The following is a 19941-nucleotide window of genomic DNA, read 5'->3' as shown; positions in this document are numbered from 1 at the left end:
TGTGAGCCCAGAGTCTAGAGGAAGCAAACAGTATGCACTGTAGTGTGGCAAGACAAACCATGGTAGTCAAGGTCAAAAGAGATGTCTTGAAGACTGGGTAAAACCGACCGGGAACTTCCGTACTTCCAGACTGGGAGAATTTATGTAGGTTTTGTATTCAGCTCTGTTTTGAGACAGACTCCTACACTGTAAAATAGTTTAATTTACTACGCAGACAAAACTTATTACAAAAAATCTGCGGCCAGAGGACATCATTGTAACTAATTTAAATCCTAACATAATAGTTGGCATGAAATAAATGTTAATATTTCCAACAGACACCACCTGTATCACACTCCTGGGATCCATTTAAATGAAACATTCTGTACTAGCTGCACTGTAAGTCTTTTATTATAAAGATAGTAAACCCACTTCTATATCCAGTTAGCACATAAAGTATACAGCCTTCCTATTCACAATGGACCTTTTAATCTATATGACATGGTTAACTTTCCAAATGTTGCACTGGCTAAAAAGATTCCTCAGCCAGGCTATTATCATTCCTAATACCTTCTTGACCATCCTGGCTATGGTGGACACACTAAAAGGCAATGATTTGTATTGATATGAATGAAGTGATGGTTTCCACAGGTGGACAGGGCCTGATGGGTATATGCAGATACATTTCTTCCACCTCCACTGACATTGGAAGGTCTCCTGAAGAGACTGCAACAATAATGGAAGGAAGAGTCTCCATCCCAAATGACCTCTTGTTCAGCTTCTAGAACTTTTGGTTGAACTGGACAGCTCCTGAATCTTTGTCTGACCACAAAGCAAAGGGAGTGGAATCCTCATCAGCTTTTGAGCTGAGGGACTGTTTCTATTGCCCCGCTTTCAGAAGATGTGAGATTTCTCTCAGGATGGTTTGGTGTTTCTTGTTATCTTTTGAGACTAGAGAGGGGAGGAAGTTATGATGTGATGGAGTCTGGAGATGCAGAGAGAGCATCTGTGCTACATTATCTTTTGTTCCCAACTGGCTGAGACCAGTTAAAATCATGTCCTTAGAAATGGGATATCCTGCCCCTTAAGGCCCATTTCTCTCCAGAAATAGGTTATGTTTCAGTCCCACTGTTGATGTGAACTGGAAGGAGGGATTGGATTGGGTCCTGATCTGGATTTCCCTGAGACATGGACATTCTCCCATGGCTCCTTGGAGAAGTCCAAGCTTGTTTCCAAATATCTGCAGGAAGCCCAAATATCTTAGAAAGGAAACTGGTTCATGATCAAAAAATTAAAGTTCTCACACCACAAAGAGAAAACTGCATCAATTTTAGGAATCTTATCAAGAGGGCAGGGAACAGCTGGCATTCATTCATTTTTCCTTGCTTGCACATTTTCCCACAAGTGTTCAACTTCATTTTATAACCAAAACAAAAAAGAAATGCATTTTCTTTCTAACAATTAGATTTAAGATAAAGTTTTTTTGATTTTTTTTAAAAGAAGAGAAGTAGGATTAGATTAGGGTTACATTTGAGTTGGAATGGGGTGGTCAAATAACTAGATTGCATCAGATGTGTCAGTTTGTGTGACAAGTTTGCTTCTTTTAGGAAACTGCTGTAAAACAGCAGTATGCTTAGCCTTAAAAAATCATCATGGAAATGCACTCATCAAAAAACAAAATCTATTTATGGTAATGGAGGAACAAATTCTATTTTACTAGCCATCAAAATAAGAAATTACTTGCCACAGGAAAATATGCAAATGAGATTTGGTACGCATGAGCTATTTAAAGAGTAGCTGAATAAAGTGTATGCTGCTGTATTTTTAAGATGTATAGAACTTTTTTATTTACATATTTCTTTTTTAAAAATAAACTTTTTATTAAGTACACAATTCATAAAGGCGTTAAAGTTGCCTTTGCATTTTGCAGGAAACAAGTGAAATTGTAGCAGACTACCTATTAACAGTTATACAATTAACTTAAGATAAAATACATTTGTACATTCAAATAAAGCATACATGTAAAGTTTTAAATTGGTTAGGTACAAATTGATCTCTTTTTAGTAAAATGCAAAAATAAAACACACAATCTTTGCTATTGACAATGAAAAATTGTCTTTTCCTTCAGAAAGGGCCAGAAAAAGTAAATGGTATTTTTACAGTATCCTACACATCACTGATACTTATTTGTGTCTGAAACATTTATCACAGAGATTTAAACTTTTACTTTTTCTCTTCATATGTACATATATATGTACAACATGCTACTCGATGCTTCATGAACTAATGCACTCAGACTCACTTAGGCCATGTCTAGACTACAGGCATTACAGCAGCACAGTTATGGAACTGTAGTGCCGTAGTGTAGAGAAGGGTTCCTACAGTGAGAGAAGGGTTTTTTTCTTTGCTGTAATCCATCTCTCTGAATGGTGGTAGCTAGGTCGATGGAAATTTTTTTCCATTGACATAGCCATGCCTGCACCGGGGGTTACGTTGGAATATCTATGGTGCTCAGGGGTGTGAATTTTTTACTTCCCCTGAAAGATATAGCTATGCTGACCTAACTTTAACTACAGACCACGCCTAATACATATTTGTACAATGCCCACCATCACTATCTATTTACTGAATATGGTTATATTCCAGGGCTATCTATCAAGCACTAATCAATTTCTGAACTGCAATCCTAGTATGTACGGGGCCCTCCTTTAAAATCTGAGAGGGATTCTATCAATGTTTCATATTTCTGGTTTGGACTCTGGAGAGCTTCCTTCCAGGACATAAAGAAAAGGAGTACCTGTGGCACCTTAGAGACTAACAAATTTATTAGAGCATAAGCTTTCGTGAGCTACAGCTCACTTCATTGGATGCATACGATGTCTCTAAGGTGCCACGGGTACTCCTTTTCTTTTTGCAAATACAGACTAACACGGCTGCTACTCTGAAACCTTCCAGGACATGACACTCAGGGCATGTCTACACTACAAACGTAAGTCAACTTACAGCCCCCCCCCAGCCTCTTGGCTCCCTGGTTCCCACCTGGAGCATGGCAGCTGCCCAGCGGAGAGCTCTGTTGTGTGGAGCCTGGGCAGCTGCCTGGCTCGGAGTAGGGAGCCTGAGCGGAAGCCCCGCTCAGAAAGGGGAGCTGGGAGGCAGCTGGGCTGGTGCTGGAGCTCCCTTCCTGCCCCAGAGTGACAGCCCAAAGCATGTAAAAGCCCATAGTTAGAATCACATTTTGCACACGACTTTGTTTATTTTTCTTACTTGCCCAGGAGCAGAGGTTTTTATTCAAAGTTAAAAGTCGGGGGCAGGGTGTATGTTGAAAGGGGTTCAAAGGAGCTGCTTTCTTTAGGGAGAGAGGAGGCACAAAATGCATTTTTGTATTTGATCAAATAAACGATTAATAGAAACACTAAAGACAAACATTTGAGAAGTGGTACCCTCCTTTCAACTGAAGGGTAGCACCTTTATAAAATCAATTAGCAACAGAATCAAAAGAACAATGGTGAAGCCAGGGTGCTCAGTTAATGGCCCATAAAAAAGACATCTTTTTCCACTTGATGAACTAGCAATTCCTGGATTCTAAAAAATGCTGAAGGATCTCAAAATTCTATGGGGGGAAAAATATTCAGGGTTGATGTGAGCTCTGACTCATTGTTCATTCTACAATAAATTCTAAAGCTTGTTGGGAAAAATATTTTATTTCTGCCATACCAGCTATGCAGAAATCAAATTTCTATATTCAGCTGTGTCATTAGCTAGCAGGAACCTCAACTTCTTCTACAAGTGCAGCAGGATGCCACTAAAAACATTCAAGGTTCTTTGGGCCACAATTAACACAAAACATGTTTTCTCTTTGGCACCTTGACAATTTATTTTCATCTTGACATCTGCTATTATTTGCAGACTGATTGCCTTGTTTCTTTGCACCAGTTCAACAAAAGATGTTTCTTTGCATGTGTGAAATAATAGTCACACAACGCACCACCTTAGCAAAATCATCTCCAACTGCAAAGACAGCGAGAGCGATTGCTCCTCTTCACAAAGAGGACAAGTTTCTATTTGGGGGGAGGTGGGGATATTGGATCTGTTGCATTTATTTATTTATTTTAAATTTCCTATTATTCTTTAATATCTTACAATATCTTCATTGTTTATTTTTCAGCCAGTTTCTCTTAACAATGCCAGTAGCTTTGGGGAAGATGGAAACTAATGACCTAGCTAAGGCTTTAACCCAGAGCCCCTAGTGTTCTACCAGCTGTGCTATTAGGTTAACTGCCTGACCCTCTCCCAGTTCTTTCTCCGATATTACAAAACCCTGTCTAGGTATGGCATGCAATAATATTTAAATTTCTTCACACCCCCAGCCCTGCTCAGCTACTGCCCAGCCTTGAAATTCATATAATCTATCATTGATAAACTGGAATCAGGGGAAGGATCAGACAGATTACCCAGATGGTAGTTTAGGAAGAAAAATCCAACCATTCCTTATACAACTCTTGCCTAATGCTCTCTGGTGTAAAGTTTAAGTGCAGCACTGTGGGTAGATTGTGGAGTCCTCAACACACTGACAGAGGCAAAGACTGCTGTTCATGTGGCCCTTAATGCACTATCTCACATGCAAACAATGTATTATCGCAGCACACATGGTACATGATGCCTTTTGCCATGGAAACTGGGACAACAGTAAACTGCAGTTAGAAAACAGATCCACAGTAATTTCACTTGTTAGCGTGGCCTGCAAAAAATGAATCTGAGAATAAGTGTGAAAACTCCAAGGAGTCTGTCTGCTTTATACAACTGACATTTGTCTGTTTCCCCCGTAACATGCATACTTATGAAAATAAAAGATGAAAGAGTGGAAGGAAGGGCATTTTTCAGTGTGTTAATCTGTAGCATCTGCAGGCTTTATAGTCAGAACTTCAGGTCTGAAAAATTTAGTGTCCTGGAGACTCAGGTTCAAATCTCCACTTGATTGCTCAGCGCTTCCTTCTTATGAGGTAAATATACTGAATTCCATGAAGTATGCAGAGTTTTGAGCATAAGACCATAAATATATGTAGTATGTCCTGTCTGTCTTACATGGACATAAAACGTTATGTGACATTTTTCATAAATGAAAAGTTAGCCTATTGTCTTTGGCCCCAAAATGTCCCTGTCCTCACACTGTTGTACCACATGCTGTGGTCTGTTGATTTTCGCCTTCCCCATTTCTGGCAGCAGCTCCTCAGTGATAAATGTATATATTGTAGTTTGCAAAGCCATTTGGGATCCTTTAGAATGCAAAGACCTAAATAAATATAAGCTATTGTTAAATATATTATTTAGATCTTAGATAATTTATGTATTGACTTAAAAAGAAATAAGGGAGCTTAGATTAGCCATTCAATATTTTTAGGGAGGCCTCGTATAAAGGTTAATTAAGGTAATGTAAATACCAAATCTCTTTGAAATTATAATGCTGCTCAATAGGCAGACCAAAGGCAGCTCAGATGTTACAAGCCATGATAGGAAGCTGTCCCAAGGATAGCGATCAGATTTAGTAACTTTACAGTAAGCCTGGTGACAGGAACAATGACTGTCACTTTGTCAAGTTCTTCATCAATGACTGGTTGTGGCTTATTTCACTCCCAGACCCCAGAGGCACAGAATTCAGAGGCTGTCTAATGAAGTCAGTGGAAACTTTTCTGTAGAGAAGCCTCAGTGTTAGCAACTGTATAAACTCTTAGACTAATTCAATTCCCCTCCCCTAACCTCAAAAAAAGAATTCCCAATTCAATTTAAAAGATGAAATAAAGATTCATTCTCATGTATAACTATATTTAACATCTGCAAGAAAAGAGCAATGACCAGCTGGTAGAGTACAAAATTTATCTGGAGATTTGATTCCAGGTCTTGAACGTACTGGTCTCATTATTTACTCTGAACCCCACTTCTGTGGTTGTGCAGTTTATGAAAGTGGCTTATTATCTCTCCTAAAACACCCCAGCCCCTTTCAATTCTTCTTGCAAAAAGGCAATACTATTGTATATTTAGCATCATGCCACAACTGATCAGTTCACTCCAAAGCTGAAGCTGGCTGGTAAAGGGAATATGTCTGATACCCAAATCCGATCTGAAGCCCATGTCCATCAATTGCTGAAACTGGCATTTGGATTCTTTAAGAATTAACTTGGTTTGGCATCATGCATCACTCTAAATATTGTAAAACAAGTAAAACAACAGTCTCCCTTCAACATTTGCTATGCAACAGGTGAAAGGCCATTCAGACTCTAATGACCCAAAGCAGAGAACAAAGCAGAGACTTCGCAACCCAGCTCCCCTGATTATTCATATGACTTGCATCATTCCAGAAAAAAAATGCAATGGTAAAACAACCAGACATACTGATGATGACCTTTCTCCCCTTAGAAGTTGTGTGTGAAATGAGTAGTCACGAAAGCGAGAGATGAACAGTGCTGCCCAGAGTCATACAGAGAGCCAAATTCTTCCCTAGTGCAAGTCGGCAAAACCCATGTTCACTTCGACGGGAGGTACACCTGAGCTGAATTTGGTCCTCAAGAGAACCAGGTGCAGCACAAGCTTCCCCAACATAATTCTGCCAACTATTTGATCACTTTTATGTGCTTGTGTTGCCACTTTGGAAGAAGGGGGAGGAGGAAGCGTGCTGAGACTGTTCAGTAATGCCATTAAAGTTGAGAAAAACTGTTTTTATGGGGCAGCCTTATAACGAATAACTGCTTCTAAAAATCTGTAATGGCTTCAGCTAAAGTCTGCTCTGTGTCTCACATGAAACACTTCTCTGGTTGTCCAGAACACAATTCACCCAGTAGTAGGTTGCTGGGCATGTAGATTTTTTCCACATTGGCATGCTGTTCATGCATGTCTGTTTGAGCTAGCTCTGCTGCACTCACCCACTTGGAGAAAGGGGTGAAAGCAGAAGGCACCAAAATATACCTGTGGCTTTGCACTACGGTGCACAGCTTGAGCGCCTTCCCTTTTAAGAGCCTGAAACACTTCAGCCTACATCAAGTAAACTTAATAATAAGTCTGATTTAACTTTAAGTGGTGTCATCGTTAACATGGCAAGCAGAAGAATTTTAATGACAGGAATCATTTCATTCTCTGGCTCCTCTGTACTCTGAGTAGATCCCAAATCCCCAAATGAGAGCAAAAATGTAAGGAGGAGGGGGGAGCTTTTTAAGATCTAAAAGCGAACTACAGTATCTTTCTTTCTTTCTTTCTTTCTTTCTTTCTTAAAGTTGAGGAATAGATTTCATGGAGAAGTCTCTATCATCAAATGTCAGTATTAAACCACATCAGGACTTGTGGAGGAAATTTAGGGACAAATTCCCAAACTGGAATCTATGCCATCTGAACAAGTAAAAATGTTTATATTTTATTATAAGAAATTAAATAATGGTGAAGTTTGTGTAGTGACAGTGTATATATGAGGAAAGAAAATAACTTGAAAGGGGATAACAAAAACTTCATGAAATCTAATGAGTAAATTTGCAGTTTATAGTTACAGAAATTCAGTTTGCTGTTTCATGTTTTGTAGAGAAGCACAAAGAAAACATCAAAATGACTGATCACATCCCATCTGTTATTACCTCTTTCTGGATAACATCTCTGCTGCCAAAAAGACATTTAAATTTACTACATTGCAGCTATTGATAAATATCACTTCTGTGAAGATCTAATACTAAATAAGGACTAGATTTGGAGATAATGCTTACCCACAGCTGTGTCAAACCGATACAGATTTTGCTCAGTGAAACACCTGGATCCTATTTGTTACTCACTTTTCTCCTTTGTGATATGAGTTTAAGTACACTATAGTACCATCCCCCACCCACCACAAGCGGAAGCAGGTAAACAATGTAAAGAAATAAAGCTAGAAGTGGGAGGGATGACAAGAAAGATATTGGGAGGAGGAGGAGAGAAGAGGATGGTTACTGTTCAACAATTTCGGAAGCTCTCACTCTGGGCATCTTCCATGCAGATCTGACAGGCACACAATGGTGCCAGGAAACTGCCTCCAGCAAAGGAATATATTTTCCAGCACATCACAGCAACTGCATTGGCATCAATTCTGCTTACAATTCATGTCCAAACAGAAAAGTTCTCAGTGGTCCTATTTCAGCATATCTCAAGAACTAATTAAATCCTCATTATGATCTTCTAATTATTCCAGTACTCTGGGATTTCACTGAGCAAGTCCCTGATGGTGCATTAGATGAAAAGGGTTAAATAACCTGTGTTGATTCTGAGACTCCAGATCTATTTCAAGACCTTTAGCATATCATCAGCATTATCATGAATATTTAACTATACACCGCTGCGAAAATTATAAGGGGAAAACAATTAAAGATTTTTTATAAATTAATTCTGACCCATATTCATTTGCCCTAATAAATAAGGCTTCTTTAAGTATCCCCATTATGACAGCATATGCTAAAGTAGGAGTATGTGGTCATTTACTGTTTCCATTAAATTCAGTGGTTCTGAGAAGTTCCCAATTTACTATTTTAATATAAATAACACTGAAACTTGGCATGCAATTTTTGAACCCAGATAAGCAATTAAAAACATAATTTACTTAAATAGGAGAAGATGAGTTTTGTGGGCTTTTTTAGGATATAGGAAAGAACTTTTCATTTGTAAAAAAAGTCAAATTTCGACCTTATTGTAAAATATACTTTTATATTTATAAAACAAATAAATAAAATGATCAGGCTACTATAATAAGGGAAGGAGTATAATCTAGTGTTTAGGCCAGGGAATAATTAGGACTTTTAGATTCTATTCCCAGTTCTGGCATTAATTCATGTTGTGACCTTGAACACGTCACCAAGAACAGATTGTTGAAGGTACTTAGATGCTTAGCTAATTTCCATTGATTTCAAAGGGCATTAGGAGCATAAATAGCTTTAAAAATCTATCCCTTAGGCCATATTTTCAAGAAAGAGTGTGTTAATTTTGGATGTGTCAGTTTTTGTGTATCCAATCCGAGACACCTAAGGTGTGATTTTCAGAGGTGCTGCACATCCACAATACCTATTGACTTCTACTGTAGTACTGATGCTTGGTACCTCTCAAAGTAAAGCACCTAAAAATTGAGGACCCCAGAATTAGTGGATACTTCTGAAAATTTTAACTTTAACCTCCAAGTACCTCAATTTACCTATTTGTAAAAGCAGTTTCAATACTATCTTCTTCACCACCATATGGAGGCATGTGAGGCTTAAGAAATTTAATGTTTGTAAAATACTTTGAATTCATTGTATGGAAGCAGAGAAAATGACACCAGTGTACAATCTGGAGTAACCACTAAAATCAGTGATATGACTGAGGACTGAAATGCCCCATCAAGCTAAAAAATATAAATATATATAAATATAATAAAAACTTTGCATCAAAAAGATATGAAACAACCACAGTTGTGTAATTTCTTGTGGCACCATTTATATAAAACAACTTATTTTGATAAAAGCCATAGAGGTTCCATTGACTGTGTATCAAATCTAAATAATCAAAAGACGCCAATTATGAATGGAAGTGAGCAGCATGAACCAAATGTTTCCACTGATACCTTACCAGGCCAAACCAATTATGGACCAGATATGATATGAAAGATGTTCAAAATCATTTGCAAATATAGATAACTTTTTACATAACTGCTAAAAAAAAGTAAGAAATAAACGACATCAAAAGTAATTTGAAGGTCTTGGCAAATCGAAAACCCATAGAAATTCCTATTACTGTGCACATGAACATAGATTACACACACACACACACACACACACACACACACACACGGTACATATAAAAAAACCTGGTTCCTTGATACTGCACTTCTACAGTATGGGATGCATAGCCTTAGGCTGGAAAACATGAGCAATCCCAGCTGGGTGCTGAGTAACCATGGAAAGAAGGATAAAATACTATCAAACACTTTCAGAATAAAATAACTAACTGTAAACATAATGGTTCAGTGTGGGGCTTTAGGATTCAGAAGTGCTGTAGCTCAAATCCGACCCCGTCAATCAAGCTGCAGTGTATCTGACTAATAATATTTTTTTCAAGTGTTGAGCGTATGGGATTTCATTCAATAAGCCATTAGAAGCCTTTTGTTCATTCAATCATTTATCTAAACAAGGAAAGAAAAGTGATGTGATGTGCTAGAAGGAACAAAAACACCTTACCCTAAATTGGAGGGTCACTCGGTGTTTTTTTGCTGGAAATCATTCATATCAGTGAGCCAAGTGTTTAAATTACTGTAACAGATGCCAGTGGATCAGGTGTCTTCAGCGGCAACGATTTTCTGCTCAGTTTTTAATCAGTAATTGACAAGCACCTTCCCTTTGAGCCCCACCTTTCCCCCTCCTTTCCCTCTCCAAGTCAGTGGAAATCAGTTCAAGCAAGCAAAGGAATCAACTAATGTAACAGCCTTTTTAAAAGGTGAAGTTTTCCATTTCAAAGGAGCCTCTAATCAATGATATGGCACAAAAGGGAATGTACGCATGTTTATGTGTGTACTGCATAGCCTTTACAGAAGCTTTGGGGATCATGTTCTGCAAATCAATATAACCTAGCTGGTTACAAATTTCGTATCTGCTGCATGAAACAAACGGACATTTTATACAAGCTGGGTCACATGGATTGTGTGTAGCATGCTAGAAGCATCAATTTATAATCAAACAGAAACAAAGCATGTTGCACATAACACAATGCAAAAGTTATTAAAATACAAATCCCAAAGTTACAGCTTAAAATATGTTCTTTTAAAATATACCACTAGGTTCAGCTTCCATCTATGAAGAGCCTTTTGTGTGACAGCAGTAGGAAGAAACCTAGGCCAACTCAACCTTGTTTATACATTCTGGTTTCCCCACTGCTGTTTCCCAGTTTGGCTTTTTAGTTTTGGCAGCTGTCTTCTCCCTTGTTTCAATTTTGAACCACCCCATGCCACCCCTCCCCTTCACTTCAACCACACAGTATCATCTAATTCCCCTCTAAAAAGGTGATCAAGAGATTGACCCACATAACAAAGTTAGAGCATCCCACTCACCCTTAGCATCATTAACCCATCCTCTGAAGCCTAATAGTATATCATAAGATCAGCCATACTGGGTCAGACCAAAAGTCCATCTAGCCAGTGTCCTGTCTTCTGACAGTGGCCAATGCCAGGTGCTCGAGAGGAAATGAACAGAACAGATAATCATGCCCATTCCCAGCTTCTGGCAAACAGAATGTATTCACACTGCAAAGATACATTTTCTTGGGCAGTGCCACATGCTATGCGTAGACACAATCATCCAAGAAACGCACATATCTTTTGAGATGCTTAAGCCTCTGAAGCCCCTCCCTGATGCAATCCCACTGTTTTATGACAATCCATCCAATACACTGCATTAGTACTGGCTAGTGAAACTGTTCTTTCTCCACCATCTGGATCACTCTCAACAATTTTTATGGTGGAATTGAGGCCCTTTGCTAGAAATGGATTGTGTGTAAAGGTGACCTGTAAAGCAAACACGACAACTGAGTTAAACCCAGAATTATATAGTAAATGTTCTCTGCTAATCAGCATCCCAGGAAGGAGGCACACTTCAATACAGAAAAACTTTTCAACTAACCCTTTCCCCCTCTCTCTGAAATCCAATTGTACTTCCTGGATGATATCCCAGAATGCATCATTCTGTCCTTGCTTATACTGTGGGTTGCACTAGCTGCAAACAGACTTCTAGAAGTATTTCTAGACTTCTAGAAGATCTGGGATATCGTCAGTATCAAGATTATTATACTGGTGGCGTTTAACACAATCCTGTGGTTATCTCAGTTGGCAAGTTAGTTTTATAAAATTGTTGCTAGCACATTTCAACTGTAGTGTGGAAAGCACCTCTGGTTCCATAGTTATTTTGTTATAATCACTTTATGAAACTGTGATATACTATTATCCTGGGGTGGCGGGGTTATAATACAGTTATAATGAGAAAAAACCCCATACACATTGGTGAGTGAACCTGTGCTAGCCAGCAGCAGCCCTGCTTGAATGGGATTGTTGCTAGCCAACTTTCCACTACATTGTGAATAGGATCCAACACTTTTTGCAGGTAAGGGGTGAACGGTTTGGGGTCTTGAACCACTCAACCCTACCAGCTTGTTTCCTCCTCCTCCTTTTCTTTCTAGAGTTAGGCTGTAGACCAGCCATGGCCTACATCCAAAGGCCAGGGACACATCAGAGTTTTGCTAAAGTGAGAAAACTGTGGTGTATAAAGCAGATAATATTTCTATTCTACAGAGATCAAATTCCAATTTAGATACTTATAATTAAAGCTTAAGAAGTTTGTGAAGGCTAGGACTATAACAGGGTTTAGAAGAGAACTAGATAAATTCATGAAGGTTAAGTCCATTAATGGCTATTAACCAGGATAGCTAAGGAATGGTGTCCCTAGTCTCTGTTTATCAGAGAACGGAGATGGATGGCAGAAGAGAGAAATTTATTTTATTTGGATTCTGAAGAACAGTAAAACTTTGCAGAAGAATCCTTTTACAATTACTGTTATTTACAGTATTTTGAAAAAGGCTTGCATCCAACTGAGTTTTAGTAAATCCCCCTATTCACTTACTTTTCCCACAAGAGAATGAAGAACCCAACAGAGTCTATTTAAATGAAGGTTGTCATTATTTTACAGAGAGAACCAATTTTGGAGAAATTCCACCATGCTGATGAACTCCTGAGAACAAAAGGTATATCTGGCGTAAACTAATAAATAAATAAATAAATAAATAAAATTCTAACAAACCTCGATCTTGTGGCATTGGTGACTGGCTCAAGGCAGGATGGGAGCTGGATTCTGATTGGCTACCAGGAGGCTGAGGTGGCATTTGACTACCTGCAACACACAGAGAGAAAATTTAAAAAATAGACTTTCTATTAATCGTGCAATATGCAAAATTAAAACCTGTTACATTTTTTTAGACCACTATCAAAGAAAGTACTAATTGTATACATTAAAAACACAGCTCAGCAGGTCTAGTGTTTTTCACAGCTTTTTTTTTGGTAACCCAAAAGGAAGTATGCATAAACATATTTAGCAACAGGCATGCCGAAATGTTCAATTTTGTATTGAGCGAGTTCCCAGCCTCACTGACATGATCCAATTTACAGCTATAAATCTCCTGACACATATTTCTGTTAGAGAATTTAGCAAAATCCAAGTCTGCTGAACAATAGGGCTCACCCTGCCGAGTTTAAACTGGCCTCCAGCCAGGCAGACATGGACTGCTGCCAACAATATAACCAATGAAAAATCCAGTCAATACAGAAAAGACTAATAACAAGAGTTTAAAAAAGTATTTCAATGAATTGGTGGACTTAATATATATGAATGTCCAAGTTTAATGCAGAAATAAAAAATGAAAGTATGCACATGCTGTGAAAGTGTGGTATATGTGAGATCAGATAGCGACGGGGTATATTATTATTCAAAAGAAAGGCAAACATTTATTCTTATTAAACAAATAGCATGGTATCTTTCATGTACACAAAGAGCAGATATGACCCAATTTTAAGTTCATGTTAAAAAACAACAACACCGTCACAAGCAGTAAACTGCATCAATCACCATTTATCGATCCTGAAATGTTAAAGAGCACAGACATCAATGTCAAAATGTTCACCTCTTATTCAAGGTGACCAGACTTTCAAACCCATGAGGCTTAGAGCACTAGAGCTTTCCTCCTTTGACACTATTACACAGCAAAACAGGGACTTATTGTCATGGGTGGTGGGTATAATAGGCCAGGGGAGGCTAAACCTTCTCTGGCACAGCCACCACCAACCCGCTGCTGCACGCCTGGGCCATGATGGCCCCACCTGCACTCTTCCTCTTCCCCTCCCTGATCTCCCCCCTTCCCCAAGGACCCTGTCGCCTGCTGCTGCTTGGTGAGTTCCTCCTCTCCTCCAGTCCACTCCCCATCTCTGGAGCTCCCTGCAGCTCGCAGCATCTCTCCTCACCCCCATGCCTCTGCAAGGGAGGGTGGAGGAGAGGAGAGACATGGGGAGCAGCGGGTGGGGAGGTGGGCTCGCTGGGGAAGGGGTGGAGGAGAGGAGGGACACAGTGGGCGGTGAGGACCTTGCGGGAGAGCAGGGGAAGGAGAGGAGGGATGTGCTGTGTGGTGGTGCCAAGCAGAAAGGGGGTGGAGTGAGGCAGGGGATAGGGTCTGGGGCAGAGCAGGGGTGGAGTGTGGGTGGGGCAGCAGGTGGAAGAGATGGGGCAGGCAGCTAGCCTCCCCCAAGGGAAGCTTCACCCTCTGCCCATGCTTATTCTACTGATGAATAACACTGGTGAGCCACTTCCCTGGGATGCATCTCAACCCTCAACACAGTGCTAAGTGTGCAGGATCAAGCACCAACTCTTGTGCTGCTGTAAAATGGTGGAAGTTTCACACCAAGCAATCAAATTGCCACAGCCTAAGGAGAAAGGAGAGCAAGTCTCAGGTGTGTTTTGGGATTTTTATTCATCACTGATTTTGAGATGTGGCTGCTCTTGACAGCCAAAGCAGTTGGAAGACCAGCTCAGATTAGGCAATAAAAATACATTTTAGGGGGTCAGACATGGCAGTGACGAGTGTGGTATAAACAGTAGCAGAGACATTTAAATTTCTGATCAAAATCAACAGATTTTCAGACTGATTTCCTTTTTAAAAAAATAGCAAGAATAAAGAACATGTTACATAAATTTGTGCATGCAGAGTGCCATTTTCTCTTGCTTAGCTACCACCCGTTTTTACTGGTTATGGGGAAAATCCTGGGGTTATTTCTGTAGCCACAAAGAGTGTTAGTAAGGGTTGCTCTTTCTGTAGAACTATGAACTATCTAAATGTTATGGGCAAACCACAGAAGGCAAGTGAAGTGCTATGTTTTCTTTCTCCTCCATCTGCACTGTGTCAGAGAAACTAGCCACTATTACAACAGCTGATTTTAAAAGATACATTAGATTTATATGCAATACAAAGAAACAAACTATAATTTTGAAAGTAAAATATAAAAGTTGCCTAGCTATTTGAATGGAAAGTATTTGCACTAAAACTCATAGTATGCAGTACTATGATGGGATATGACAACTGCCTCATTTCTGCACTTCACAAGAGTATGCAAATGAAAGTCTAGAGGCAGAGTTCTTTCTCCAAAAGACCAAACATGGCACTACTATGAAATATTCAGTGCCTGGGGCCTTGGATCCACAGCCCATTTAGGAACTCTAAAGCATATGAGAACAAAATACTGACTTATTTTTTTATGTCACTCAGGAAAGGACTGTAACAAGACAGTAAGTGCCTATGTTATAATGAACACTTCTGCATGACAGAAAGGATTCAGTGACTCAGGCTGTAAATAAACAGTAATTCCATGTTAAAACAGGGCACTACCACTTATATTGTGTATGCCTGAGGCACTGCTATCAGATATAATATTTCAAGTAAACCTAAAACATGTTGTATCAAAACCATCTATGACTTTATAAGTTACTAAAAGAGGCAGGGGTACTGCTGGTTGCATTGTACAGCCCCAAGATGGGAATTCCTTTAGGGTCAGGGATAGAAATTCCTTTGGGAGCTGTTAAAAATCAAATAGAAGATCTATGCTGTGTAGTTTATTTTGCATCCAGTTACGATGAGCTGGTAAAATCTTTCTAATGCTCTAATTTTTAACACTGATGATAATGTCAATTGTCAAGCAAGAACCTTATCCTGCATATACACTCATGCAAGCATAGCACTGGCGAAATTAAACTTTAGAACCGAGTGTATGTAAATTAGGCACTACAAAAATCAGTTTCATCTGCATCCTCTAGAAATGTGAAGTCACGAGTTTCCCAAATAAAATGATGGGCACCTGTAACCATTTGCACAAGTATTTATTTATTTATTTACAAAGGGGGTACTCTGGAAATCTCCCTCTTATTTAATAAAAGCTTTCTAACAAAATCTGGCTACGTCACAAGAGAAAATTATTTCTATAAACAAGGAGCAGTTCAACACTGGGAGCCTTGAAGAAAGATTAGCTCAGCTGGGCTGCTGTAGATTATTCACATGTTGAAATTCAACAGACTACAAAATGCTAAGATCACCATTTAACCCTTAAAGGTGACCCACAAGGGAAAAGAATTTCTTTCGAATATATAAAGATGACCTGCAAGTAAGTTTGTTTCTTTAACAAGGTTTATCCTTTTTCTTTCTTTGATCATTGTTTTTATTACTATTTGTGTATTAGTGGCTCCTAGGAGCTCCAGTTGTGGAGTGGGACCCCATTGTTCTAGGGGCTGTACAAACACAGAACAAAAAAGATGGTACCTGCCGCAAAGAGTTTACAATCCAAATACCCTAGAAAGTAAAGCATAATTAATCGAGAACTGATTTGTATTAAAATCGGTTAAAACTCTGGGGTTTATTGTTTATTTCATATCCATTTAACTAAAACACAATGGAAAAAAATTTCATTGGCCTGATTGTGCAATATCCAATGGGTGAGCAAATGCTGCACTTAATGGAGCTCTGTGCAGTCACAGCCGGTCTACCTGTGTGGACTGTGTGTTGCAGAAGCGGGGCCTTTGTTACGAATTCAAGTCCCGCCAAATCTTCAATGTGAAGCACATAAAATTCCTACTATGCATTTTTGAGATGCCAAAAAGTTTTTCGGCACAGTTAGGGAAGACCAGACATTCCAGATATTTCTAAGGTAAAAAACAATCAAAAGAAAGACGTAACTGCTATTAAAATAACCTACCAACCGAGCCACCTTTTCTGGCCTTCAGACAATACATCAAAAAGAAGCAAGATTGGGCACAAACCTTCCCTCCCCATTCCCCTATTAGAAGATACAGTACTTTTAATTCCATATTAACTGATTTTTCTATTTAATTTTGGAAAGAAAACGGAAAAGAATGCAAACAAGTGTTTTCGTACATTACTGTAGTTATTTGAAAGAAAAAGAACAACATTTTTTTTCACTGACAAACTATTTTGACCCAGTGCAATACAAATGGAACTTTTAACAGAGCTGACCTTTTCCCATGTTTTTGTGTAGCGCTGTTGCTACATTGATGAGATATTCCATCTGCCAGAATTTATGCACGATAAACACTACTGTGTATGTTGCATAGCATTTTTATTATGCAAAATCATAGCAAATAGAGTAATGTGTGTTAAAATACTTGGCAATGACATGCCATTCCATTTCCGTAGATTTCCGTACAGTCAGACTGTCACATGTAAATCTTAGTAGCTGGAGTGCCATTCAAATCAGCAGCACTGTGTACTTGCCATACTACTGTATATTATATGTAGTGTGGAATGCAGTGCCTATAAAAATCTTTATGAAACTACTGGTGCATACACAATAGAAGCTTTTAAAATTTAGATAACAATCTTTTCAACTTTGTTGTTAAAATACCAAAAGTGGGAGCCCACATTATGTTATAATTGCCTATCAGACTGTACTATTTTTAAAAATCAACCTTTTATTAGACAAAATTACAGAGAAAGAGGAGAAAGCATTTTAAATGTTAATAATATAATGACAGACTATGATTTTTCTGCATATAAAAATGTGTTAGGTTAAACCCTTAAATATTTTGTTTGAAGGTTTGAAACAGAGGAAGAAAGGGTTAAATTATATCTTTCAGAGAGCTGGACTGAACAGAGTTGGGACATACTACTTAAACTGAAAAAGTACTAAAGAGAAGATTGTATCAAGATGAGAGCAGTTAAAACTGCAGTTAACAAAGAAGTGTAAATTCCTTGGAGCCAACATACAGCAAGAAAGAGAAGGCCTTTGATCCAGAAAGGGAAGAAAGTATTACAGGGAACTAGGACCCAAAATTACCCTCTGCCACACACATTCTGTGAGATTCTGAGTGCCCTGAATGCCCACTGATATAATGGGAATGCGGGAGGCACTCAATGTCTCAAAGGATTGTGCTCTTTGGAACCAATGCAGCAAAGTGTTTAAGTTCTAACTTGTTTAAAGTTGAGCATGTGCTTAAGTGCTTTCCTGAACAGGGGTGCTTTCCTGAACAGGGGCTTTAGTGATGTAATTTTAAATTAGCCCTCAGAGGTAGTGGAAGAGGGGCGCAAATGGACTTGACCTCAGAGAGGAAGATGTATTCTAAGGGCCTGATTGTGCAATAAAGGAAGCCTGGACATGTGGTTTGTACTCGCTCTCCCTCTGTGTCCAGATCCCACGCTCACCCAAAAAGAAGAGTTATTTTCTCCCTTTACCTATCCTAGGTAACTAAGCTTCCTGCCGTATTAACAAAACTTATAAACTATTTTTCATTAATACACTTTCTGTAAAATCCATTTTTATGGATTTTAGTTTATATTTGTCCCAGGTTCTCTTATCTTGTATGTAATGTAAAAAAATGGTTATTCATAATCTTCAGTGACTGAATTGCTTAAGAGAAGTCACTTGGCACATTTGGAAGGCAAGTTGTTACAATGTGCCCAGGCTGAATTTGTTTGCTCCTCATTAGCTGGAGCAAACAGCAGAGTGTTTTAACTGCAGCCCATTGTGCCAAAGTGGTTCCCTTGTTTTATGTTTACAAGCAGCCAAGGAATTTGAATTGCCTTGCACACTCAGATGATAAAGATTTCTAGCAGCATCATAAGGATAAGCCTACAAAAGACATGGTATTGTGGTCAACAAGGGAGGAATCTATGGCTGGCATATTTTTTGATAATGTATAACAACCCTCTTTTCTATAAACAAAACCAAAACCAAACCAAATAAAAATAACTATTAAGAAAATCTGAATCTTGATTAAGAACTCTCCCCACATTTAGAGGTGAAAAAGGGGCATGCACGGGGAGGAGGGGGACAAGCAGGGGCATGGACCTCCAGTACACAGCAGGGGCACAGAACTTCTCCGGCTCTGTGGTGGCGGGAGCTGGGGCAGAGCAAGTTGCCCTGGGGCAGGGGAGGAGGCAGGGTGAGCTGCCCTGGGGCCATGTTGGGGGAGAGTGAGCTCCTCTGGCCCCCGGGGCTGCGGAGGAGATAGCGAGCCCCAGGGCCCCTCCAAAAGCCTCAATTTTTTATTCCAGCACACAACCCCAGGGTGAAAAAAATCACAAATTTTACCCCTTAAAATGCATTTTTATAATTGAAATATTAGCTATAGTTACAGCAGTACTGCTGTGAAGACACTGCAATATTATCACTTTTCTACTTTCCACATCTCAGTTCTTTGCTCCTGCTGCCAGTTCTCACTCTGTCTGACTAGAATAAAGCCGGGGCCCTCACACCTCTTGACATTGTAACTGCAGGCTAACTAGGATTCTGAGGGCCAGGTTGACATCTGACTAATCTGTGTTGCTTTAGCAATGCAAAGTAGCTGTAAACTCAGTTTACCCAGCTGTTTAAGCCAGGTTTATAGCTATTTTGAGTTACAAGAGCAATGCAAAGCAGACACAGAAATATGAGTGGATCTGGCCCTGAATCTCCCACATTAGCCCTTTAAATACTGTATCAAAGCCACCGGTTTCTCTAATGTATATTAACTCTCACAAATCATGTAAAAATAACAACTAGTAAGAATTCTTTTACTGTTCATAACAATGTGTAGTTCTTAAATTGTAAGGGTTTCACGGCAGAACTGTGTCTTTTTTTCATGTTTTCACAGCGTTCAGAATAACGGAGCCCAAATCCTGATATGGTAGCACTCAGAGGCTCCTAATATAAACACTACATTATATTACAAAAAACAAAGCAAAAACAAACAAACAAAACAAAACCAAACCACAAACCAATCAACCAAAAACACTTCTGTGTTAAAGAACGTTCCTTAGGTTGAGAAGTCAAGCACTCAAAAGCCAGGAAATATCAGAATTAAGACTGCCTGTGTAACCTTAATTCTGCCCCCCTCTCTTGTGCATAAGTATTATGATACAGTC

At 39.1% G+C, this 19941-nt stretch overlaps 1 protein-coding gene across 24 annotated transcripts in view; it reads right to left on the bottom strand.

The window, feature by feature from the left end:
- The window catches only part of ARID1B (AT-rich interaction domain 1B), a 409836-nt gene that overhangs the window by 98099 nt on the left and 291796 nt on the right, over positions 1–19941 (bottom strand). For all 24 annotated transcript variants that reach the window (XM_038394479.2, XM_038394489.2, XM_038394491.2 and 21 more), the window contains one exon: positions 12792–12881. In XM_038394479.2, coding sequence (XP_038250407.1) covers positions 12792–12881 — 90 coding nt within the window. The remainder of the gene's footprint in view (positions 1–12791; positions 12882–19941) is intronic.

The sequence above is a fragment of the Dermochelys coriacea genome, chromosome 3, assembly GCF_009764565.3.
Source record: "Dermochelys coriacea isolate rDerCor1 chromosome 3, rDerCor1.pri.v4, whole genome shotgun sequence".
Lineage (NCBI taxonomy): Eukaryota > Metazoa > Chordata > Testudines > Dermochelyidae > Dermochelys > Dermochelys coriacea.
Note: the sequence above shows the minus strand (reverse complement) of the source record. Positions and strands in the feature narration are given on the sequence as shown.